A 25,626-nucleotide genomic window follows, 5' to 3' on the forward strand; every position below is an offset into this window, starting at 1 on the left:
CCTGTGAGAAGCCCCTCAGAGCATACAGTTATGAACATTTAGCCAAATAAAAGTCGAGTTAACTGATTTGACTGCTGCGGAGTTTCGCTGCCAGAGCCGCGATGGAGTAAACAGTTGGCAGCGGGGACATTTGTGAGCTGGTCTGGATGGAAGCGACGGGTTTACGAGACGTTTTCAAATGTATAACGCTGTGTAAGCAAACACGAACGCCAGAAATGTGTCGTTTTAAAGGTTTCAGCCTGCATGAAGGGTGAGAGCTTAGCCAGATATACCGCGTTAGGAGCAGCTTCTCGATCTGCAGTTTTTCCGTGACTCTCAGGCCCAGCAACGCCTACTTCTACGTAAGCTAAAACATCTGGATTTGGCCACATGGGTTTGTTGTGCACAGTAAACAGCTGCGCTGACGGGGTTTCAGGCTTATTTTAGTGATGACCTAAGAGGGGAAAGAAAGATGGCTGGAGAAAATGCGATTTTAAACTCAATCGTAAAATACAATAATAATTCTTTTCTTTTTCATGTTTTAGCTATTGCAGCAATGGAGGATATTGGTCTTCTTCCCAAACCCACCCCCGAAACCCCAGTCCACAGACCCACAGTCCCTGAGACTTTTGGGCACCATCACATCCCACCAGGTGGGTATATGAGCTCATGCAATGTTTAATGAAATGTGAAAAATATCAGGTATTCACCTGTCCTAACAAGCAGAGGCAGACTTAAACAATTCACAAATTGTAACATAATCCCAGGCCACTCTGGTCACTTCAAATAAGAAGTATAGGTTTAGTAGTATATTTTTGTTTAGCAAGGATGTTACATTTCAAATGTGAGTGCTGGGAAGTGAAAAGGGTTTGTATGCCAAGTATGCCAAAGCCATACAAAGAGAAGAATTATCTTTAGTACACAGTTTGTGTTACCAACATGATATCAATATTTCATATTCAAATATTCCTGTGGGGCACGAGTGACTATTTACCAGTCACAGAACACACAAATATACAAGGTAAGGCACAAAAAAAACGTGTTTGCATGTTTTACACTTTTAAATGATTATTTTTATTCATTTAAGGGTCAATGTCAGTGTCTATTTGATTACAGTTGATTAGTAGCTTCTGAGTATCTGGGGTTTCACTTCTTTGTTTCTCATTTTTGTTAATATTCTTTTTTTAGGGTTATTTCTGTATAGTCTTGTGTTTTTAACCTTTATTGATTCATCCCTCCAGCTACCTGTTCCTTGTCTTTGTAGCCCTTGTATTTACTGTGTAGATGTATAGATGTCCTATTTTCTGTAACTTGTCTTGTGGATTCTGGACTGTTTATCACCTGGGAAATCAACATTAAAGCTCATTTTGAGTTCAATTCCTGCCTCCTGAGTTTGAGCCTATAAATGACTCAATAATCCACAGAGCCATTGATACAAGCAAACAGAACAAAACAAAGCTTCATACAAACAGACATATTTACTGAACATGAATGTGGGCTACAACAATGTAAAACAGGCTGTTGATGTGTGCACAATTACATGTGGAGACTAGGGGGAGAGTTACTGCTGACAGAATTCTGGACAGTCAACTCATTGCTGCTTGTTACAATGTATGCTTCTCTACATAGACCACCTGCATGTCGGTGATGCAAGCAGGAAATCTGACATGGACAAAGATGGAGTGGGTAAAAAACGGTCCCACTCAATGACAATATCTGAGCAGCAGATGATCTCCCAATTTCCTGTACATCACCAAGCACCTGTGGGTGCTGACACTAGTAAGTACAGATAAGAGTTAATGTACATCCACCTTTACTTGGATGTATAAGTGTGCATGCAAGTATTATAAAAAGTTAATTTTGTGAACATTCAATTGATATATATATATTTTTTTTTTAATTTTCAGTAACACCGGTGGATTATTTATTATAATAATATTTTTATAATTATTCTTGTTATTATTATTATTATCCATTTATCCATTATTATTTAATATATATACTTTTACGTATATAGTTAAATTAATTTGGGTCAACAGAAAAGTCAGCTGCTTCAGCGCCACCGGGCCTAGACATCCCCGAAATCCATGTATCACTCGTAGTTCCAGAACCTTACAAAAAGTCAGATCTTATTGGTTTAACATATTTGGTTCATTTTGACCGTTGCTCATAGAACTTGTCACTGTGAATCCTCAAAGTGAATGATAGTTTTTCCGTAATGTAGATTTCGTTGACTATATTGATGCAGTCCTCCTGTGACGGTGGTTCAACCTTTAACCATTTCCTTGTAATGGCTTTTTTGCTAGCAATCAATAGAATTGCCAACAGTCTCATATCAGACTTCTTCCAGTTTTGCGTGTTTACAGCTCCCAAATATATACACTGAAATGAACAGGGGATTTTAGATCCATAAACAAAATTTATATGATTACACATACAGGACCAAAATTACATTACATCCCCAGAAGATATGATAATGTTTAGCTCCAGAGGTCCCACAAAGCCTCCAACATAAGTCGCGACCTCCTCGGTGCCTTTTTTGAATTGGTGTAATAAAATATCTCACTAAGTGTCTCCATCCAAACTCTCGCCATGTATTGGAGACTTTTATGGTCCACTGCAGTTGACACATTTTTACCCAATTTTCACTAGGGATGAGTACATTGCCCTCTATCTCCCTCTCTTAATGTATTCAGAATTGGTCTCTTTGCCATGAACATTCAACTGAAATGCTTGAGTGCTATCAGAATAATAATAAGACCAATAAACATCCCCAATATTTCTGAGAAAAGATTTTGAGGGTTTAAACTTGAATGATTGTTTCATTGTTTCATTGTTTCTGAAAAATCCCAGACCTCCAGTGCTAGCAATGAAAAATAACAACAAAAATGTTTTTCTGTTTTTTGATCTGTTTGTACAGCACATCTTAATACAGTTGCCCAAAATGGAAACACCAATTTGGATAAAGCAGGCGCTGTCAGAAAAATAACCAAAGCCAAAGTTGCAGATCCATTAAAGTGGAAGCAAAACAGGCAGAAACAACTGAGGATGGAGGGAAAATCATATGTAAGCAAACGCAAGAAAGATGGTGAGATTGTAACCAAACACCCAAGAGCCATAGGACCAAGATGCACCTCGGATGCATGCAAAAAAGCGACAAATCGGCTATGTAGTGAAATTACTGAAGAAACAAGGAAGAAGGTGTTCAATGAATTTTGGCAGCACATGAACTGGGCTCAGAGAAAGCTCTATGTAGCAGGACAAGTCGATCGTGACTCTGTGGAAAGATCTCGGGCTGCGGAGTTGCCTTCAAGGAGATCGGTATCACTTCGTTATCATTTGATGGTGGATGGCAAACGGACACAAGTATGTAAGAACATGTTCCTGTCCACGCTTGGGATTGGAGAATGGTCTGTGCTCAACTGGGCAACAGAAAAGACTGAATCAAACAAGAGCAAGTCAGAAAAAAAGCCAGTTGTGACTGCCCCTCCTGTAGACAGCAACACTGCAGTAGTTACTCAAGGTGAGTGTTTTTTTCTTTGACTGTTTATCAGTTACTTTATAAACTCGTTGACCTGATTTACACAAGTTTTGGCAGAAGCAATGAGGTATATCTCAATAATGATACGTGCATGTTAATAAGGTTCCCATGTTTTTACAGAACACATGAATGCAACTGACAAAGACAAAAACAGGCTACCAGAAAAAGAGGGGGCAATCCGAAAGAAATCCAGAGTTGCAAAACCACTAACATGGAAACAAAATCGTCAGAAGCAACTCAGGATGGAGGGAAAACCGTACACCAGCAAGAGAAAGAAAGATGGCGCCGCTATTACTAAAGCTCAAAGGTCAATGGGGCCAAGATGCACATCCGGTGCCTGCAAAAGGGCATCGAACCGCTTTTGTGCTGACTTTAGTGACGAAACGCGGAGTGGGCTGTTCACTGCTTTCTGGCAGTGTATGAACTGGACTCAGAGGAAGGTCTATGTGGCTGGGCTTGTGGACTGTGATCCGGTGGAAAGAACCCGTGCACCGTGGACTCAGTCTAGAAGATCAGTCTCAATGAGATATCATTTGATAGCAGATGGCGATAAAAAACAAGTTTGCAAAAAAATGTTCCTCTCCACTTTGGGGATTGGAGAGTGGTCAGTGCTTAACTGGGCCCAGAATGCCTCCCAGCTAGACGATTCGGAGGAGAACAGTAAGAAGCGAATGCAGAGGAAATCCCGTAAAGCTTCTGAGCATATAGTCCTGAAGGAGTTTCTAGAGAGTTTACCAAAAGTGTCACCTTCCTGTGGTGGAACGTCCACCTCTAAGCTCTGTCTGGAGCCAGTCTTCTCAAACATGTCCGAGGTCTACAGGTACTACTACAGCCACTGCGTGGATCAGAAGACAGCGCCGCTTTCACGCCAGGTTTTCTGTGCTGTGTTTAAAAAAATGAATTTAAGATTGTGTGACTCCAAAAAGGACCAGTGTTGTTCTTTTGGTGGAACTGGAAACTTGTTTAATGAGCTTTGGGAGGAATACTGCTTGGAAAGAGGAGCTCCAGGGCAACAACCTGAGAGAGTCGGTGACCCGTAGACCAATGTTGGTGTTTGTTGCCAAGTTAATACCAACTTTGTATTATACACCGTTTGTTTGAGACTTGATGGTGGATCCTTCTTTTATATTTGCACTTCTTGAAGCAGTGTAGTTGTCTCGATGTAGCTGAAACAATTTAAGCACTACGTTCATTTTGAGGCCTCCGAGTGGTTCGTGTTATTTGGAGCATCATTTTGTTAGAGCACAACAAAACTGCTATTTTATCGTTTCGATATGTATGATGTAAAAGGTCAAAGTCAACTCAAGTGTCAAAGTTGATATTTTCCCTTGTGAATTAAATATTAACAGCTACCAGAAGTATTTCCAGAATTCTTTCAAAGGCAGAGCAGTCACAGTCAAGCTGTTAGGACTCCCCAGATGTGTGTATGTGTGAAATCATCAAATCCAAACCAATCTGTCTCGTCACGCCCTGCTGCTTTTTACACAATATGAAGTAACGGCTCTCCCAGCAGCTCCCTGAGTCACAGTAAGAATTACAAACACACGCATACACACAAATACATGCACACATGGTTATCGCCCTTCCTTTTCTTCTCCACACAGTGGCAGGAAGTTGTCCAGATATCCGCAGGGCCCTCTGAAAAAAGAGCGAGTGAACAAAGTGGGCTGGGTGGTGGAGTTGGAAGGTGTTGGTGGCAGCAGTGATGGGGATTTGGTGACTTCACTCACAGTTAACTATTCATTCTGAGCAGCCGGGCTGCAGCTACGGAAGAGCTACAGCGTCTTTTCAGTACGTGAAATAGAGAGTCTCATCTGAGCGTTGGCACATCAGAAGCAGTTTGTAGTGGAATAATACCACACAGCTGGACTGGAGGACGGCTTTTTGAGAAGAAGGGGCAGCACCTGGTGACCGGGACGGCCTGAAGATGATAGCTCTGAGGACGTTTGTTCTTCTGGCACTGAGCTTGACATGTCAAGGTGAGTTACCCCCCTTCCCCATTCAAAGAATTCCTTTTTCTATTGAACCTACATGAAACACACCACCTGCTCAGTGAGTGACCAAACTGAACCCTGTAGCTATATGTCATGATCAGAAAGCTCATTCTGAAAGAAGAGGGGTTTAAAATGCATTCAGTTACAAACATATTTATATTTCTTTCAATGTGTAAAATATTTATAAGTTTACATGGTTTACAAACACACTTGCGTCAAAATGTAGTTCATAGTTTTGTTAAAGACAAAATGAAAAGTGTTTTTATTTTTTTTATGTCAGCAGTATATATACATATTTTTTTAAATCTTTCCTGGCTCAGTTTTGTAAAATTACTCGTATCCAAAAGACTCCCTTTGCTGGCGAGTGAACATGTCTAATTACAGCTCTATTGTCTATCCTTTTTTTTTCTACCATGACTTTATGGTCCCGCACACACCTGCCAAACCCATTGTCCAACTCCATCACATTCTTCATTGCCAGAGTAACAACCTTCGACCTTTATCAAGTTCCCGACCCACTCCATTTCCTGTTTCTATTCGTTTCTCCTGGAAACTTCCTGTTTGTGTCAGGCTCATTTCCTGTTCCCTTTAACAGTACGAATCAGGAGCCACCTTTTATGGCTTGACCTGCATTGTTATGAAAAGCTGCTAATGGGTCTGAAACAATGAGTGGATTGAATTTGTGTGTGAGCTGGTCTGGAGATAAAAACAGTTAGAGAAAACTGCTTGTACAGTCATTTTATTTTCTGCAGCTGTGCATAATGTCTGGTTAGATAAGCTGAAATTTAGGACCTCGGATCTATTTTGCTGTACCAGAAAATAGTAAACTGGGGAGCTGTGGAAGTTTATTTACCTGTGACATATCTCACTGCTGATAAAAGTCACCTGCCGTTTAAAATACCCATGTGTGCTTCATTTGAGGACAAAATATTAATTAAAAAGTAGATCTACAAATACTACATCTGCAAATACTCTTTAATTTAGTGAGGAATACTATAATCACGCTGTGTGGTGTAGTGCAGTTTTTTGTTGTTGTTGTTTGTTTGTTTTTTTCTAAAGTCTAATATGCATCTGTCTCCACAGCTGCATCTGGTGATCCATGGGGCCACTGCCCAGTGAACCGAAAATGTAAGGAAAAGTTCGCAGATGGGACGTGTAACAGAGAGTGTACGGACCCCGAGTGTCTCAGAGACGGCTTTGACTGCCTGAAGGACAGGGTTCCCTGCAAGTAAAATACTTTTGTTCTTCTTTTCATTACAGCCCTCTGACTTTCAGAGCCCTTACAAATATTTTTTAACTTAGTGATAAATTCAAAACGACTTTGACATATATATAAATATAATTTTTTTCAAAATATTTGGGTGTAGGAACAGATAGATTAACCATATATCATGAAACAAAAAGGTAATAAGATAGTGACGCACTAAACAGTCATAACAGCTTATTTATGCACTGTATTCTAATGCTTCTTATAAATATTTGATCAACTAAGATGTAGTTTGTGGCTCTGCTTTTTAAACTGAGGTAATATCACCTGTTCTTCTTCATCTTTTCCTCATTTTATTGTGGTTACCTTTTATTTTTATGTTAAAGAAAACCTTATGGAAAAGAAACTGGGCCAAGAAATACAAACAATCAATGTAATCTAAGAGTAAAACCTGTTGATTATTACTTTTATAATCATTTATGGAAGTTTAGTGTTCAGTCTTTAAAAAAAAATGAAACTATAAAAAAACACTAATACAAACTACAATACTAAAGAGATCCAGGCAGCACAAAGGTGTCTATAAAAGTAGAATAAATGAAAACATTAAGTAACCTTAGTACAAGTAGTCTGTTATCTGTTACTGTTCAGTATACCTTGAGTTGAGATTATTTCTTAGATCACCTATTCTTTTTTTGTTTTGTTTTTCTCCGCTCTCATCATGACTCTCAGCCCGGGCCACATTCACTACTGCCGTGATCATTTTGCCAACTCCCTCTGTGATCAGGGATGTGATAGCGCGGCCTGTGGATGGGACAGCAGCGAATGCTTCAAACACCAGAGCCCCGTGTGGGCTAAAGGCACCCTGATCCTACACACTCGATTCCCACATCAACGTGGCGCCTCGTTCAACAGCTCCGTGCTCTGGGCACTCAGCGTCCTCCTCCTGTCACCGCTCAAGCTGAGAGACTCCGTGCCCCTCGCCACCACCAGGAATTTGTTCGACTTTAATGCTCAGGAGCTTGCTAACATGCTGGCGCAGGCGTCACCAGCAGACTCAGATGGGTGGGTACTGAGACAAATGTTTCTGACATTGTGATTGGGAGTTTCAAAAACAGTGCATGTTCTTTGTTTAACCTTTATGTAACAAGAGACATTTTGGCCTGGCAACATAAAAAATGTAAGACAAAGCAACACAATAATAACTCTAAAAATATGCAAATCTGCACCACCACAAGGAGTAAGTGGCCCTGTCAAGTCCTGTTCTAATTAAAATGTTGATATTTGGCACCAGAGTATCGATAACTGTATTATAAAAGAAAGATAAATATTATATTTTTCTCACTCTTACCTTTGCCATAGATATCACTCTGTTTACATTTGTCCTGTAGACCATCCAAGAGCCTGAAGCTGAAGAAATTGAGGCTATTTTTCCTCTTGTGATTTCACATATCCTTATTTGTGTAAAATAAGATTACACAGCAAAAGTACAATTATTTAGGAATATCTGTGTAAAAATACAAAAATATACAAATGAGCTTAGAGTTAGAGTAGAATTAATGAATTATCCATTTGATTTCAGTTAGAGATTAGGCTATGTGTCAGAGATGTAGAAAAATCTGTAACTTTAAATTTGTTTGCATTCAAAAAATAAAGTGTTAGCTCTTAGCTAAATAGGGGAAAATAGCATATCCCATTCCCCAAATACAGTGGGGCAAAAAAGTATTTAGTCAGCCACCGATTGTGCAAGTTCCCCCACCTAAAATGATGACAGAGGTCAGTAATTTGCACCAGAGGTACACTTCAACTGTGAGAGACAGAATGTGAAAAAAAAATCCATGAATCCACATGGTAGGATTTGTAAAGAATTTATTCGTAAATCAGGGTGGAAAATAAGTATTTGGTCAATAACAAAAATACAACTCAATACTTTGTAACATAACCTTTGTTGGCAATAACAGAGGTCAAACGTTTACTATAGGTCTTTACCAGGTTTGCACACACAGTAGCTGGTATCTTGGCCCATTCCTCCATGCAGATCTTCTCGAGAGCAGTGATGTTTTGGGGCTGTCGCCGAGCAACACGGACTTTCAACTCCCGCCACAGATTTTCTATGGGGTTGAGGTCTGGAGACTGGCTAGGCCACTCCAGGACTTTCAAATGCTTCTTACGGAGCCACTCCTTTGTTGCCCGGGCGGTGTGTTTTGGATCATTGTCATGTTGGAAGACCCAGCCTCGTTTCATCTTCAAAGTTCTCACTGATGGAAGGAGGTTTTGGCTCAAAATCTCACGATACATGGCCCCATTCATTCTGTCCTTAACACGGATCAGTCGTCCTGTCCCCTTGGCAGAAAAACAGCCCCATAGCATGATGTTTCCACCCCCATGCTTCACAGTAGGTATGGTGTTCTTGGGATGCAACTCAGTATTCTTCTTCCTCCAAACACGACGAGTTGAGTTTATACCAAAAAGTTCTACTTTGGTTTCATCTGACCACATGACATTCTCCCAATCCTCTGCTGTATCATCCATGTGCTCTCTGGCAAACTTCAGACGGGCCTGGACATGCACTGGCTTCAGCAGCGGAACACGTCTGGCACTGCGGGATTTGATTCCCTGCCGTTGTAGTGTGTTACTGATGGTGACCTTTGTTACTTTGGTCCCAGCTCTCTGCAGGTCATTCACCAGGTCCCCCCGTGTGGTTCTGGGATCTTTGCTCACCGTTCTCATGATCATTTTGACCCCACGGGATGAGATCTTGCGTGGAGCCCCAGATCGAGGGAGATTATCAGTGGTCTTGTATGTCTTCCATTTTCTGATGATTGCTCCCACAGTTGATTTTTTCACACCAAGCTGCTTGCCTATTGTAGATTCACTCTTCCCAGTCTGGTGCAGGTCTACAATACTTTTCCTGGTGTCCTTCGAAAGCTCTTTGGTCTTGGCCATGGCGGAGTTTGGAGTCTGACTGTTTGAGGCTGTGGACAGGTGTCTTTTATACAGATGATGAGTTCAAACAGGTGCCATTCATACAGGTAACGAGTGGGGGACAGAAAAGCTTCTTACAGAAGACGTTACAGGTCTGTGAGAGCCAGAGATTTTCCTTGTTTGAGGTGACCAAATACTTATTTTCCACCCTAATTTACGAATAAATTCTTTACAAATCCTACCATGTGAATTCATGGATTTTTTTTTTCACATTCTGTCTCTCACAGTTGAAGTGTACCTCTGGTGCAAATTACTGACCTCTGTCATCATTTTAAGTGGGGGAACTTGCACAATCGGTGGCTGACTAAATACTTTTTTGCCCCACTGTAGCTGTGGTTAGTCTTTTAGGTGATTTACAGTTATACTGTTTTCTAAACACAGGCACAGTCAATTCATTTCAGTATCAAGTGCAAAAAATAAGACATGCTTGTTTTCTGCTTTAAATGTTGGAGTAGTTAGTAAATCCGTTCACATGCTTGGTTTAAATATTCTCCTCCCTAAATGTTAACTCCTAAATATATATATACAACAGAGTAAGTCTGTGTTCCCACTTCTTAGATGCAATCATGTCACTACACTCTCTTTGTAAATGCCCAGTTTTGGGGCATAGTGTGTTAGTAAATCTGGTCCTTAATCTATATAGTTAAGACTTGAACATATTTAAAGCAAATAAAGTAACTGGGAAAGAAGATTCACAGAAATGTGAAATTCCATATTCTCCATAAAAGTTTTGGATCATTGTGCATTAACACAATTAAGACCAAAAAAAGTGGGCCACACATAAAACCTTGGGGAACTCCATTAATTACAATAAGCCAGTCATAATTGAGCTTTGTAGCTTTATTTGTTTTGAAATTATCTTTGTGTTTTGTTTTCTTTCTTTAATTTATTTTGTTGAAAGAGTATAACTTTTTGCAAAGGTAATTTTACCCATGCGAAAATACATATAAAACAATGCTCAAAGATGACATACATGTTTTTTCCAATCATTTCTTACTCTCTTTTTCCTAGCTCCCTCCTTTTCCTCCAAGTGGACAACAGGCCATGCTCCCGTTCACCCTCTACCTGTTTCCCTTATGCAACTGAGGCCGCAAATTTCCTGCGTGCTGTAAAGGAACTAAAACCTACCTCTTTCCCCAACCTCTCAGAGCTGGATGCCGTCATCAGCATTAGAGGTGTCCGAGAGGAAATAGGAAGCAGAGAGGAGGAAAAGGAAGTTGAAGGTAGGCTCACATGTCCTGTCTCCCACACACGCACATTTCCAGCTTTGAATTTCATCCAAACAAAACACTATAAAACACCTTTGTGTTTCCAGTGTGTACATTTTGTGCAGATTTTCAGATTTGTTGATGTGTTTCATATTTCAGATATAAATAGATACAAGCAAAAAGATAAAAATGAATCTTTTTCAAGTGTTTTTTTTGTCTTTGAGTCTTCTTTTATTGTTTGAATTTTTTCATTTAAAGAGCCGACTCCCGCATGGCTTTGGGCCGTAGTTGCCATAGCTATTGGGCTTCTGCTGCTGCTGCCTCTCGTGGTAATCCTGGTAGTGAGGAGGGTGAGGCAGCAGCGGGCAAAGAGGAACAGTACTGACAGGGTGCAGCACCGGTCTAAAGTCACCGACAGTGACAGCAAAGCCAAGGCCTGGATACAGCATGCTACACACCAAGAACAACGGGTCAGAACCAGCAGAGAGAAAGATAAGGTCAGCTTGAAGAAAAAGAAAAAGGCCAAGGAAGCAGAAAAAAAGAGAAGGAGGGAACCGCTAGGGGAGGATGCCATGCGAATGCGGTGAGTGGAGCTCATTTGAGAGGATGTTTTGTCTGCCAATCTCCGGAATGATGTCATTGCATTCAGTAACAAGAGAGAGCTCATCCTGTATAATTATTACAAAGGCTGAATGTCACTTCACTTTCACCCTGGTACATTTTCTCATCTAATCCTGCCCTGAAACACAATTCCCAGTTTCTTAAAGGTAGGTGACCAGTGGTTGGTGAAGAGTAAAACTAGACCATGTTGTTCTTACAGGAATTGCTGTAGGATTGCAGCAAGCAGAATTTTTAATAAAAGAGGAGTCAGGAGTTTTGAAAAGAGCTGCCAGTTAAGTTTCGGTAACTGTTTACAAGATTTCATTTAAAAAATTGTCTGTGTGTCTGATATGTAAATAACAAGTGTTTAAGATGTTTTTTCTAAATATAGAAAGGAATTCATAGAATTAGACAACTGCTTTTTTATTTTATTATTTATGATATTTTCATTTTCCCCTTTGTGAATTAACAATTTTTTTCCCCTGTACAACAGATAAAAAGCCGATTTAGATGCTTACCAAGTTTTGGTTCAAAATAGCAGGCAAAAAAAGGAAATATTTTGTTAGGTGAGATACGGAAATATTTGATAAACAGTAAAACATACATAAAGTTAAAAAACATCATAAGCACACACGCACACACGCAGACACACCAGTCATTTATGCATTTATGCATGCACAAATGACAAAGTTTTACAAAGAACTTTGTTCCTTGCAGAAAACAAGTTTTGTCCATGACTGCAGTGATTTTACCTTCATTACATAATAGTGGTGAACATCAACGCTTAAATGATTCCCATCTATGACTAATCATAATTCAGCTGTGAACATGTATCATCTGCGTAACAGTGGGCTTTAGATACATATATATTCAAATATTATCATTCTATATTAGCTAGTTTGAGGATTTCTGGTTTTTAGTCAAGTTAAACATTGTATTTGATGTAGAAAATCATAGAGGGCATTTTTAAATATGTTTTAACTTATATATTTTCTACTTAAGTCTTGATTAACCTCAAAATATAATCAAAAGCTTAGGTGAAACAGCATATAATCAATAACTGTACCCATAGTTAAGATATAGTACTGGGCTTATGGTGAAAACAGGAACATTTGATATTTCTGGACCTGAGACATCCCAGTGATATCCTCTTCATTTCTGCATGAATACCTTTGTTTCATATCAGCCGATATTTGCATAATATATTATTGTTCTTAACTGTGCTGAAAAATAAGAAAGTAAAGCAAAGGACATGAAAACACAATGTGCCCACATGAAAACTACTGCAGTTTTCAGTGTGCCGTATCAAAACTGTGCTTTGGTTTTCAGGCCTCTTAAGAGGGACCAGGATATAGGAAGTGACACAGACTTTACTCAGAGTTCAATGGAGGACCTCAGTGTGAGATGCTCCAGACGTCAGGACGATGCCTCCATCTGTGACCACAGGACCCAGGAGCAGAAACACTACCGTGCTGGAGCCGCTCAGCCCCGCAGAGCTATACAGTGTAAGGAAACATCAGTATTTTGTCTCAGTTGCTTGACTATCTGGCTTAGTAATCTCTATATACCATAAATTCTATTGCTGTAAAGAATATGGCAGATATTGTAATCAAATCTGTCATTATTCTGTACAACTGTACAACAAAATACACAATACACAATACATTCTTATATAGTTCTATACTGTGTATTGTGTATTTTGTTGTACAGTTATTTTATTTTCAACTTTAATTTATATATTTTATCTTATTCTTTCCCAGTTAAATTTACCCTTCATTCTAAATTGTGTTGTACAGTTATTTCATTTTTAACCTTAATTTATATTTTATTCTTTCCTAGTTAAATTTACCCTTTTTAATTTTTCATATTTATTTCCTATCTTATTCATAGCCTTTTTTTTTTAGGTCACGAGCAGTTGTCTAAGCATTTCACTGCATATCGTACTGTGTATGACTGTTTACGTGACAAATAAAATTTGAATTTGAATTTATTCAACTGTAGTCACAAAATGCTGGTTTCTGATGGACCTCAGCAGCAGAAAAGATCACTGTTATGATTCAAAGAGCAAATCTGTGTTTCCAGTTTCTCCAAAATGTTTTTCATTTGATATTTTTGCATTTGGTTGCTTTGGTAGTTTCTCAAAGTAAAATATTAAAGTAAACTTGGGAGCTTTAAGCTATTTTTATCCAGATGATTATTAAAAATAATAATTTGTTGCACCTATAGGCTGAACATTTCACCACAGATGTCACACATACAAAGCTGAAATTCAAACTGTATTCACTGTCAGACCCAGAATCACTCTATTTAGTATCTTCAGTATCTCACAGCTAAACTCACAGACTATTGTTGTAAAGTGAATAAAGTGATTAATAAAGTAAAGTAAAGTAATAAAGTTTATAGTAAAGCAGGATTCATACAAACACACTTTGCAGCACGAAATTGCATTGTGGGACATAAAATGTTCGTGACAACTATACATTTCCTGTTTTTATAATGTCCTTAACCCTGAAACGTTGCTTGCTTTCCCTCAGCTCCACCTAGAGGTTGGGAGAGGAATGCCATGCCTCCTCCTCTGCTCAGTCCTCCTCAGCAGGTCAGTTTCATTATGTCAATGTTTCGAGAAGCCATTATATGCCAGGAATTTAAACAGTTTTTGCCCTGTGACTGTAGAGAGATTCTGATGGTGTATTTAGTTTCATGTTTTACTTAAGAAGATTTCTTTATGTTTTGACTTTAGAACAAGATTTTAGAAAAGAAGGTTTAAACTTTTCTTTAAAATAAATTTAAAAAAGGCATTATGACAGAGTTTGTATTGATTATGTGTCTCGTCATTGTGGTTTGGTTGTGTTGGCAGTCTGCAGAGTGGTGTGGCCCAGATGGGTCTGTGGTTCTGATCCGAGCAGTGCGTAGTGGGCTGGACAGAGTGGTCTTGGAGCTTCTGCGAGCAGGAGTGCCAGTCAACAATACAGATCATACTGGTAATGCTTCCTGGTCCCAGTTACTATCACGAAAACATGGCTCAACACCAAACCTAATAAACCTAAAATAGAATTTCAATCTAAACGTTTATTCCTTTAATCATTTGGTTTAAGAAAAAGTTGTAACAATGAACAAAATCCAAGCCATTCCAGCACACACACACACACACAACATGGTCAAAATGACAAATATTAAAGCTAATGATTCTAAAATTCTTTAACTATATGTTTAGAAACAAAAACAATGGAAAGATTAAAAGGTACCCGGTAGACAACGGTTCCTCAAAAGGTCTCTCTTTGAAATTTAATGGCGTTACAGCCGATACCTTTTGTGATGTCTCTCCAAACCAGAACTGTTGACTGTCTGTTGGTTCACGTCATGGGATCACCAAAGTTTGTATATTTCAAACAACTCTTCAGAGTTGGACCACCAACTTACATTGTTTAGAGCAGTGGTTCTTAAATTTCTGCCATGCCTCACTTTAGAGGCCAAAGTTCATTCCCCACAACCCATATTAATTTTTACTTAAATAAACGTGCACATCGTCGGCACAGTGGCATCAGCAAACTTTTGTTTGTTCAGTAAACAACACAAACAATTCTTCACATTAGTTTTACTTCACAGTTTTTACCTGGTTGTCTATGCACCCACGCAGTGGCCCCACACCTCACAGTGTGCAGTACAGGGTGATGAAAAAAAAAAAGAACGCGTCTAAATGCAATATCTGTTTAGACGAGAGTGGATTGAAGTTTAAATTTAGTCTATATAGCACCAGTTCAAAACAGAGAGAGACCTTCAATGATCAGACAGTCAGAACTTCTGTTTAACAGGAAGAGACCTCTGGCAGAGATATAGTCAAACACATGTTATCTTTAGGCACTTGGCAAAGTAAAAGTTCTGATATCTGTTACAAAAATAAACCTAGTACCTAAAACTACCTTTTAACAGGATTAAACCAATGACAGAAGCAGGGCCAATCTCCCCTGACATAGCTGGGGTGCAACAGCACACAAATAAAACACAATGCAAATCGTAAACACCTGCCCAGTTGTGAGCCAGCAGTTACAGAACAAAATCTCTGACCCAGAGATAGATGGAAGAAAGGTACAGAGAGATACACAAGACATGCAGTAGTGGTGTATCAATGCACAGTGGCTGAAAGAGAGGAATGTGGAGTATGAGCAGTCTGAGCCTGTAGCAGAATAACTAAGAGAGAGGATGTCTGCCTCCTGAACCCAAACATGTACAGCTCATGAGTAAGTCATTTTTTTTCTGACACCTGCACACGGAGGGGTTGAGTAACTTGTAACTTACCCCATCTCTCTCACGTCCTCTTTTTGTGTCCCTCCTGTCCTGTCCTCTGCTGTCTGTGACCTCCATCACTTCCTCTCTCTCCTTCTCCAGCTCCCCTGCTGCCCTCCTCTGACTCAGAACAAAGTTAATGTGCTCTAGTACTTAAACTCAAGTCGATGGACATATTAGCTTTGGTGTTCATGCTTCCTTTTTTTTTACTTTTACTTTCCTTTGGGCCTCTGTGTCTCTATCTATCTCCTTCTGCAGCTCTTATTCTTCCACCTTTATATCCCGTCATCTCTTTTCCAGTTTGGCTGAGGCAGGTCATCCCCTGCCTTCATCCTCCCTCTCCTCATCCTCTGGGCTCGTTGTGTAATAGTTGTTCACTGGCTGACTTACTCCCTCCCTTCTTCCCCTGTCAACCTCCCCCTCCACTCACACTGTCTCTCTCAGGGAGATCAGCCCTGCACTGGGCATGCTCAGTAAACCACCTCTCACTAGCAAGGACCCTCATTCGCTACGGTGCTGCTGTGGACCTACAAGACAATAAGGTAAGCTCTGATGGATTTTCTCTAGTGTTAAGTGAAGACTTTTAATCCTGACATTTATTTAGCATCACTTCTGTTGTTTATAGTTTTGAATTGCAAACAGAAGTAACATTTATGTTTGAATTTCTGAAGCATTAAGTGTTCATAAATATAAGTAATGTGTGGTATTCCTGATTATTTCTTTGCTAGGGAGAAACAGCACTCTTCCTCTCTGCCCTCCATGGCTGCTATGACACTGCCAGACTTCTTCTTCTTCATGGTGCCAATCTTGAGCTGCACGACCGGAGGGGACGCCGGCCAATTGACGTGGCCAGAGAGGGAATGCGTCACCAAGTGCTGGAACTCCTGTTGGCTCATGAGATCCAGAGAGGACCCATCCCTGTGGACACGGGAAGCGACATGATGTGGGAGGAGCGCACTCTGATGTACTCACCGTGGGTGGGCTCACAAGGCCTGCCTGGAAGAAGTGCCTCCTTCTCTGGTATCATAGGGCATCGGGATATGACCCCACCAGTACAAAAGTAAGATTTTGGAATTATAAGGCCGATCAAAGTATAGAATTTTTTACCAGCCTTATAGCTAAATCAACAGGTTTAGCTAGGTAGATGGATGAATCGATACTCCATAGGCTCTAAAGGGAAAATTTTTGTGTTATGGCAACAGGGTAACGTATTCGAGTCAGTTTTATTCATATACACCAAACCATAACAGCAGTCGCCTCAGGGCGCTTTATACTGCAAGGTAGAGACTAGAGATGGCACGATACCACTCTTTTATGTCCGATACCGATATCATAAATTTGGATATCTGTCGATACCGATATGAATCCGATATAGTGTATTTTTTAATCAATAAAACTTTTTTTTTAATATCTCGCTGCATTTTGTATAAGTTCATACTCAAGTTAAAAAACAAAACACTAAAGCTATTCTGTTATACTTGTATGCAAAAAATACACTGCACCCAAGATATTTCATAGTTCAGCAATACTGATCAACGTAATAAACGTAAACCTGCACCATCCTCCCTATTCTGGTGTTTTAAAGAGTACTTAGCGGAAATATTAAGCAGCCTAACTAATAGGGTTGTCAACTACCAGCTGAAAAAAATAGGGAACCACCCCCCTCTGCCTCGTGATGCTTAATCGACGCAATCAACTTTAATTTAATGCACGTGTAAAGAAAATTCACAATAAATTTTTATTTTTCCACAATAATTAAATAGATTCAACATCTTTTTTCAAAAGAATTGCAGACTGCACAGATGGTACCTTCCCAAAGGAAAAAGTACTATAGCTTACTAGATATTACTAGGTATATTAGACTTAACAGTTACTATATACAGTAATGGACATCTATACATTTTACATCAGATTAAAACTTTGAGTGTAAGATTCAGATAATTATTTATTAAAAGCGAGACATTTTAACTGAGAATAAGAAAGAAAAGTATGTCTTTGTGCCCCCTTTTCTCTGTTAATGCCCTACCTGCCCCCCTGCATAACTTTGCTAGATCCGCCCCTGCACAGTTACCAGCCGTCAGCTACGTAGAAAAGGATCCTGGTGTAGAAAGTAATATTAAATAAATTCTAACAACAGCTTATCAAGCTGCTGCTGTTGTTCAGCCGCTGGTTTCCTCTTTCTGGCGCAAAGTGGGCGATAAACTAACAAGAGAGACGGACTCGCGACAGAAAAGCCGATCAGCTGATCATTGATCAGTTTCATGATTGAAGTAGCAGCAGGAGAGGGAGGGAGAGAAGCAGTCACTCCATATATCGGTTGTTAAGCTTAACGTGGGAATGCTTTACAAACATTCAGAGATGAAACTTACACACTTGCTTTACTTCTCTCTGGGATAACTTTCTCGGAGATGAAATGCTGGTTTGGTAGCGAGGCTTCAAATGCTCAACCAGACCGCCGAGAGTTCTCGCACGCCACAGCCGCTCTATCATGTGAAGCATACTGCTCCGACGTGCTAAGGTTATGAGCTGAGTTATGCCATGTCGCAAGTTTTGTGAGGTGTTTTCCTGATATTTAATGGATCAGATTGCATTTTTTATTTCTCTCCGATATCCGATCCAGTAATACCGATACGTAATATCGGATCGGTCCATCTCTAGTAGAGACCCTATAATAATACAAAACACCAACAATCAAACGACCCCATTTGAGCAAGCACTTGACAGCAGTGGGAATAAAACCTACCTTTTAGCAAATATTCCCACATGTGCATAGTAAGGGCCTGGTAATGTGAGATAATATGTCATAAAATAAAATAGATAATGATTTTAACACATAAAAAACAAAGAAAATAAAAACAAATGTGAATATCTCCTGTAGTTATAGTTGAACTTCTTTGGAGATTCATTCGATGATACGCTGAAGTCACAAAATTAAAGTTATTTAGCTGATTTTTCATCCAAGATATTGTTAACATAGACTGTACATAAAATATGGCCACTGTGCGTCAGTGTGAATGTTTTGGCTGTTGCCATCTTTGTTTTCTTGGGGTAAGAAATGACAACATGGGTGAAATGCTAAGTTATCAGCTAACACCTGCTAGCTTGGTTTAGCCAGGTGCATCCGTGGCTGCATGTGTATGTATAAGTTCTTTGAACCAACAGAGACACCCAGAAATTAGCACTGAGTAAAATAGAGATAATATATTGCTGTTTCAGTCGCCAAAACTGGCACATTAATATTTAAATTAATATTTTATTTATGTAAAAGTTTCAAATTTAATCAGTGGGACATTATTTTATGTTATTTATGAATTTGCAGAAGAAAAAATGAAGATGTAGACATTCATTTGGACATAAGTTTGTGTTAACCAAGACCTTATTTCAGGCTTTTACACCAAAAACGTGAAGTCTTTGATGTCCATACCCAGAACTGCAAAAATACCAGTTATTTCCAGTTTTAAGGGTTCATTCCCAAAGACCTCTTTAGGTTTTTTTGTTTGTTTGTTTTTATGCTGTCTAATGTTATGATGACCTTCTTGTCTTGCCAGTGATTGGTCCATGGGCCGAGTGCAGTACCCTCCTCCTCAGAACTGGCGACCCCAGCTCAACCAGTCAGCAACAGCTCTCGTTCCTCCACGGGTCATGGGCCGCTCCCCTCGGCCAATCAGCACCTTACAAGAGGTAACATCAGAAGACGAGGACCGTGACAGGCATCAGGAAGTCCCCAGAGCCGCCACGCCTCACTTCCTGTCCCCCCAGCCTGCCCCTCGGCAGCGTTCCTTTTCCTGCACCCAGCATGCACTGCAGCGCCGCTCTAGCGCCCACCATCCAGAACCCAATTACCTTATAGTGTCAGACAGAGCACCCAATGAGCCCGTAGAGAGAGTAGTTGTTTCCCCTCCCACCGATACTGCTACCCCACCAGAACACCAGCCGGCTGCAAACGGAGACAGTGTTATTAGAGTAGAGCAAGCAGCACTGAGTTCAACAAACTCGGAGCAGAAGTCCAGAAGTGAGAGGTTAAACAACATGAGTGACTCCACACAAACAGCCCTGTAGGAAAGGAAATTCAGCTTCCTTTAGAGACACCCAGTTTTAGTTTGTCATTCGGTGCAAAGCCCTAAGCTGGACTTTAATTGTTTGTATCCAGTGTTTCTTTGCCCATTGCTTCTTAAGTGGATTGGTGTCAGACTAATACACAACAGCATAGAGAGATATTCCTTCCCTTATTACCTCTTTTTTAATTATTTCTTTTTAAATCAGCCTCATGTAAATAATTGTTTTCTTGTTTTGTTAAGATTGAGGGATACTGTTGTAAATGTTCTCTTATATGGCATGTTCAGATTTTGTAAATAATAAAACTGAATGTCTAAGATGAATTCTACTCAAATATGCAACAGCTGGTATTCATTGAAGAAATATTCAAGGAAAAATAAATGAATAACACATGCATAGCTGCACAGAGATGTCAGGGATGCATGCAATAAAGTGACTTTTTGTTGACATGTTGTGGATTTTTTTTCTCGTTAATTTACATCCACAGTCTGCGCATTCTTAAGTTATCATAAGTCCTTTATCTATCATCTTTTTTCAACTCACGATCATCAAGCATTAATGATAAAACCAAAGTCTTTGTAGAAGCAAGTCCTGCAACTGTGCAGCAGCACTCAAACAACTCTTGGTACTTACCCGGGGACTTAAAAACTGAAATCAAAAATAACTTTAATTAAATGAAACTGCGTGCATAGAGTGAACAATAAAAAAATAGATTAAAACTGCTTAAAATGTTTGCTTCAATCGTCCCACCCCCCACCGGCTCCCAGAATCACTATAATTGTAAAATACCATAAAAACTGAATCGCCTTTGATGACGTTTTTAATAACAGTCAGATTCTGCTTTTGGGACTGCAGAAATGAGTTATGATGAGATGTGCGAGGTTTTCACTTTTGCACAGGCAGTGATGCGTAAAACACTGGCCTCTTTCTGGTGACGTCCAAGGCCAGCAGCTACTGCTCCGAGGAAACGTCCTGCAGATATTCTGGTCTCATTATTTTTAAGTTAAATAATTATCAGATGAATGGTTCTCAGCACAGATTTCATTTATTTATTAATTATTGTTGTTATACTCGAAATTCTGGCTACAATTGGAACTGTTTTGATTTCTACTGACAAAAAGACAAAAATCGTCATTTTCATTCTTGACTTTTTTCTACTAATTGAATTAAATCAGAACAAAAAAATTTTTTCTCTCCGTTTGTTTTCCTCTTCTTCTTCTTCTTCTTTTTTTTTTTATAAATGTCTTTCTTCAGATGAAGGAGCGTATTTGTGGGAAGACTGAATTAGAGTTGCGCTGACAGCTAAGTGTTAAAATTGATACATCCCGAAAACTAGCACAAGGTGTGCACGTCATTTACACGTCTGCATTTGGGTTCCCAGGCGCATTTGTCAGCTGCAGAGGTGTAAATGACTTGCATGATAAGAGAATCGTGGCGAAGGCAGGTCTGTAAACAGGTGGAATTAAATGTAATCAGTGAGCGTTAAAGCACTTTTACGCACACCACAAAATGTGGTATTATTTCTGCACTAAGTTACATGACAGTCACAACATAAATTTGTATATTTAGTTACATTTATTTACGTTTATTGTTTTATTGCTGTGAAAGAAAATTATTGGATTTATTTAAATTTCTTTGTGTATTTCTTTGTATCAGAGCTCAGATATATCTGGTCATCCCGAAAAGCTCTCTACCGGAATCAGGTAGCCTATCTACTACTAACAAATATACTCATACACCCTATTACTAATGCCAGTGTATATAAAAAAATATTTTTTACTTTGGATGTATTTAGTACTAATGTGTTTTATTTGCAACTGATTATATATTAATGGTGAGACTTAGAGGTGCGTAAAGCAAGTGTTCCGGTGTTTTCCAAACCATGTGACAAAAAATGCTTTTAATTTGGTGGATGCACATTTGTCGTGGCACACAGCACTAAGTAGACAAATGTTGGAAAAGTGTGACAGTGGGAAACTGCTTCTTGCAGCTCTTTCTGGCCGTGGGAATGTGGAGCAGCAGGCTCAATCTTCACTTTATTACCTGTTAAAACTGATACTTCATTTGCAAAGTGTTCTTGGAGGAAAGGTGACTCTTGGATTCCCACGCACAGCACACGTTAGACCTTGTCACAAGATCCCCAAATAGGTTCTCATTTTTGTGACCATTTAACCAAACTTAACCATTTAAAGAGTCCCGCATAAAAATATGGAATTTAGCGTCACGGTTTCTTTTGAAGATCCCTTTGCAGACCTCTCATAACAATTCAGAAATCCAGACTGAAAAGTTGTATTAACATTAAATCCCTTTTAGATTATCTAACAACAGATAAAAGCTGATGTTGATTGAGTTTGGCTGAATATTTAATGGATATTCACACTTTTATCGCCATCGTTTACCGTGGGATACCTCACCAAACTCTCTCTCATGGGAATCGAACTGTAGAATAGTTTCTCACTTTATTACGTGTTAGAAGTGATACATCCTAAAGAAGAGTCTTTGGGAGAGGAGGCGGAAAACAAGAAAATTACATATTTACATTAAACACACAAACAGGCTACTGTTACCTTTTGATATCAGTCCCCTTTTTCACACGTTTTCAAGGATGCGCCTAAAAAAATTACGCACTCCCTCAAATTCAGAATACACTTTCCTGACTCTTAGTCGGCGAAACATGTGTGCACAAAGTTGTTGTTATACAGTCATGATTAAAAGACAAATATCTACAGACATGAATATAGAAATGTTAATGAAAAAAATATAGGAACAACATGAGACTTTTCCTTGCTGCAGATTTTTGCTCACTGCTAAAAACTTCGACACTTGAAAGATGCCTCGGCTTTGTCTTCATAACCATTTTACCCCAGAGCCTGTTTTATAAGGACACATCTCATTTCTCTGTACAGGATAATGGCCTAAAAGGTCGGAGTGATTTACCTGAGCTTCACGCTGTGTGGGCGGCTCTTTTGTCACATATGCAAGTAAAGTCTCAGAGGGGCTGATTACACATTTCAAAGGCTCGTGCCTCTCCCACTTGTATGGGCAGCTGCACGCGCCAGAGGATTAGGGAAAACTCCAAGCGACGCGCCATTCAGTCTGCATGTATCTCCAAAATTACTACAAATGTATTAAAAGTAAAACGTTTAAAGGAAATTAGATGCCTTAATCAGTAATTAAATATATGCATACATGTTTATATTTGTTACATCTTCAGCGACCAGTTGTGGAGGGATGAACTTAAAAGTCACATTTATTGATGTATTCCTACCTGTAGTAGGTTTTAGTGAGCTTCTGAAAAACTTTATCAATTAATTCTAATCACGGCGTATTTGTCATTACTAATAATCTATCTCACTTCCGTGAATAATAATAAAGATCTACTGAATAGTCATTGTATTTTGGCACGTGTCTGTTGCCTCGTGTTGCCACACTCTGAATATCAAAGTCACCCTGAGGTGATTCACAAACCTCACACTACCTTTATCGGCGTTCATGAATAATTATTTGCATGATACTGTGCGACAAAAGGTCTATTTTCAAAGTGACAGTGAGTCGGTGATAAACGGGCTGGCATTTATGTGTTGCTGTTTTAGTGTCTAAATGTTTGTATCTGTAGATTTAAGGGAACAGGAATTAAAACTGACGAATCTTTGACTACATGAAGACCGTGATGTTTTTTTTAGTTGTTCCCTGGCATTTAACTGCATTAATTTAAAGATCTGTTCATATCTTGGAAGAATTTTTTCTGTCTGCATCTTATTTGCATGAATGTCGGTGGGAATTCTAAGGAGCTTGGAAAGAAAAGCGTCTGGATTGTAAAAAGTGGAAAATACGCGTGCGAACGTGGGAAGTGTCGCCTCTCACTTTCAGAGTTGTGTCAATTTTAACAGGTAGCTGTAAATGCAGCGCTAATTCCTCCTTTCCCACGAGAAATATCTCGATCATTTCGATGCTGCTTTCTCTGTACAAATTAAAGAATTTTCTGAATTAAGTAGGGGAGACCGGGGATAGTTGTAACGTGGGTCAGTTGTAACACTTCCAATTTCTCCAATCAGGGCTAAGTTTCAAATGATGTGACTCATCCTGTGCATGCCCAACTCAGTTCTGCTATCACATGTGAAAAATCAGCACATTTCGTCAAACACAGACAATTTAACACGAAAAAAAGTAATTTGTATGCCAAAAAGTAAGTTTTTCTATTTTATTTCAATTTCTAATAGCATTATCTGCTTTGCAGTTAAACTCATCAAACCTAAATTATGTTATTTGTATGTCTGTGGGGATATATTCTGTGTAGGTCTTTAGTGCTAATGTTTTAGCCGTTGGCTGTAATGTTAGCTAGTTCATGGCTATAGTCTGGGTCAGTTGTAACAGCAACAGTCTGGGTTAGTTGTAACAATAATGCAGATGTTACAACTTACCACACTATTACTTTAACTTATATTAAACAAGTTGGGGCAACGACATCAGCAGAGAGAGGTTCACTGGTCGCATTTGTATATGCGGTTAATGCCATTGGCAACACAATTCCCCCACTGTTTGTGTTCCCACACATACATTATGCAGACCACTGTGTCAGAGATGGACCAGTAGGAAGTACTGGTAGTGGAAATAAATCAGGATGGGTGCAAGAAACAGATTTCCTCATCTTTCTGAAGCACTTTGCAAACCACACCAAGGTAAGCCATGATAAAAAGTAATGGAATTGCGATGCTGGTGAACAACTACATTTTTCAGCTTCATTGTTATGTTCAAAATTGGTGCAAGAGTTGTAGGTTATAATGCCCACTGAGCCAATGAGGCCAAACTCAAGGAAGACCAACCAAAATTAATGAAATATTCAGTTGCAGAAAATTCCATAATTTGTCTTTTTTGGGGGGTTGGAATATGTTCAAAAGCTAGATTTCTGCATTCTGTCACACACACACACACACACACAGCTACATAAATGGATGTAAGTGCATTCATGTGATGAATAAACAAAGATTACATGTTAATGTTTTGTTAGTACCCTTATTTCATTGTGTTACATTTCACCCCAGGATATGTTACAACTAACCCAGACTATGGGGTTAATTGTAACATTTCACTCTTTGTGTTTGAGGCCATACCATGCAATGGGTAATTGTGCTGCAGAGAAAATAGCTGCACTATTTAATAGCAGAGACATGTAAATACTTTGCATTACATTTTGAATCCACTACCTTAAAAGAGCTCCAATTTACAGACAGAAATGTCAAAAATGTTACAACTATCCCCGGTCTCCCCTATATTGGCTCGGCGAAAAATCTGAAAATCTTTCTCCTCATGTAAGTGATTGTTTTTTATTCAACTTAAAATAGTTCTGAAATGAAAACTGGTCATAGGATCACACCGTCGCTCCTAAAAAGCAAGCTTTCCTTGATTAAGGCACGTGTCAGCTTTGCATGCGCAAATAGCCCCCCTCTCCCAAAGCAAAATGAGCTACCAGCTTTTTCAAATGAAGCACAAGAGCAGGAAAAAACAGAACAGCATCTGGAGTAAAATTATGTTTATTTTAAGTTTAATTTTCAAACGTTTTGACGCAAGACTTTTTTTTTAACTTTACGCACGCGACTGCGCATAAGATTCATTTTCTTGTTTTATACTCTTGACATCAGATCGAGATTAGACAAGTTCAAAAATAAAAACAAATCTAGGATTTTTTCATTTGCAGTGTTACCAAACGGTGAGACCAAGGGACCTGGAGGAGGGGTAGGGAAGTAGGAGGAGTCTGAGAGGCTGTCAGGACCACAG

At 39.3% G+C, this 25,626-nt stretch overlaps 2 protein-coding genes across 3 annotated transcripts; both read left to right on the forward strand.

Moving 5' to 3' along the window:
• LOC146564838 (uncharacterized) lies at positions 1-4,561 on the forward strand. 2 transcript variants are annotated; one of them, XM_085292616.1, is made up of 5 exons: positions 1-192; positions 525-632; positions 1,609-1,758; positions 2,900-3,502; positions 3,641-4,561. In XM_085292616.1, exons 1-5 carry the CDS (start codon positions 147-149, stop codon positions 4,558-4,560), a joined length of 1,827 nt encoding a protein of 608 aa, XP_085148742.1. In that variant the 5' UTR covers positions 1-146; the 3' UTR covers position 4,561. The 2 variants fall into 2 exon arrangements, with proteins under 2 accessions (XP_085148742.1, XP_085148743.1); XM_085292617.1 differs by having other exon boundaries at positions 8-341.
• Positions 4,562-5,361: 800 nt separating this feature from the next.
• notchl (notch receptor, like) lies at positions 5,362-20,295 on the forward strand. The gene is made up of 11 exons (XM_085292614.1): positions 5,362-5,499; positions 6,598-6,742; positions 7,451-7,783; positions 10,715-10,926; positions 11,170-11,494; positions 12,841-13,016; positions 14,046-14,107; positions 14,369-14,492; positions 16,240-16,337; positions 16,524-16,855; positions 19,344-20,295. Exons 1-11 carry the CDS (start codon positions 5,448-5,450, stop codon positions 19,852-19,854), a joined length of 2,370 nt encoding a protein of 789 aa, XP_085148740.1. The 5' UTR covers positions 5,362-5,447; the 3' UTR covers positions 19,855-20,295.
• The last annotated feature ends 5,331 nt before the right edge of the window (positions 20,296-25,626 follow it).

Source organism: Mchenga conophoros, linkage group LG11 (genome assembly GCF_057382185.1).
Source record: "Mchenga conophoros isolate Kocher_MC1m ecotype Shallow Benthic linkage group LG11, M_conophoros_male_GT1.1, whole genome shotgun sequence".
In the NCBI taxonomy this organism is placed as follows: Eukaryota; Metazoa; Chordata; class Actinopteri; order Cichliformes; family Cichlidae; genus Mchenga; species Mchenga conophoros.

Excerpts from the sequence above, each read along its gene's own strand:
- LOC146564838 (XM_085292616.1), top strand. The coding sequence starts at position 147 with ATGGAAGCGACGGGTTTACGAGACGTTTTCAAATGTATAACGCTGT. Across the intron at positions 193-524 it reads TTTCAAATGTATAACGCTGT|CTATTGCAGCAATGGAGGAT; the intron begins GTAAGCAAACAC and ends TTCATGTTTTAG. Across the intron at positions 633-1,608 it reads GCACCATCACATCCCACCAG|ACCACCTGCATGTCGGTGAT; the intron begins GTGGGTATATGA and ends TTCTCTACATAG.
- notchl (XM_085292614.1), top strand. The coding sequence starts at position 5,448 with ATGATAGCTCTGAGGACGTTTGTTCTTCTGGCACTGAGCTTGACATGT. Across the intron at positions 6,743-7,450 it reads AAGGACAGGGTTCCCTGCAA|CCCGGGCCACATTCACTACT; the intron begins GTAAAATACTTT and ends CATGACTCTCAG. Across the intron at positions 14,108-14,368 it reads TGCTCAGTCCTCCTCAGCAG|TCTGCAGAGTGGTGTGGCCC; the intron begins GTCAGTTTCATT and ends TTGTGTTGGCAG.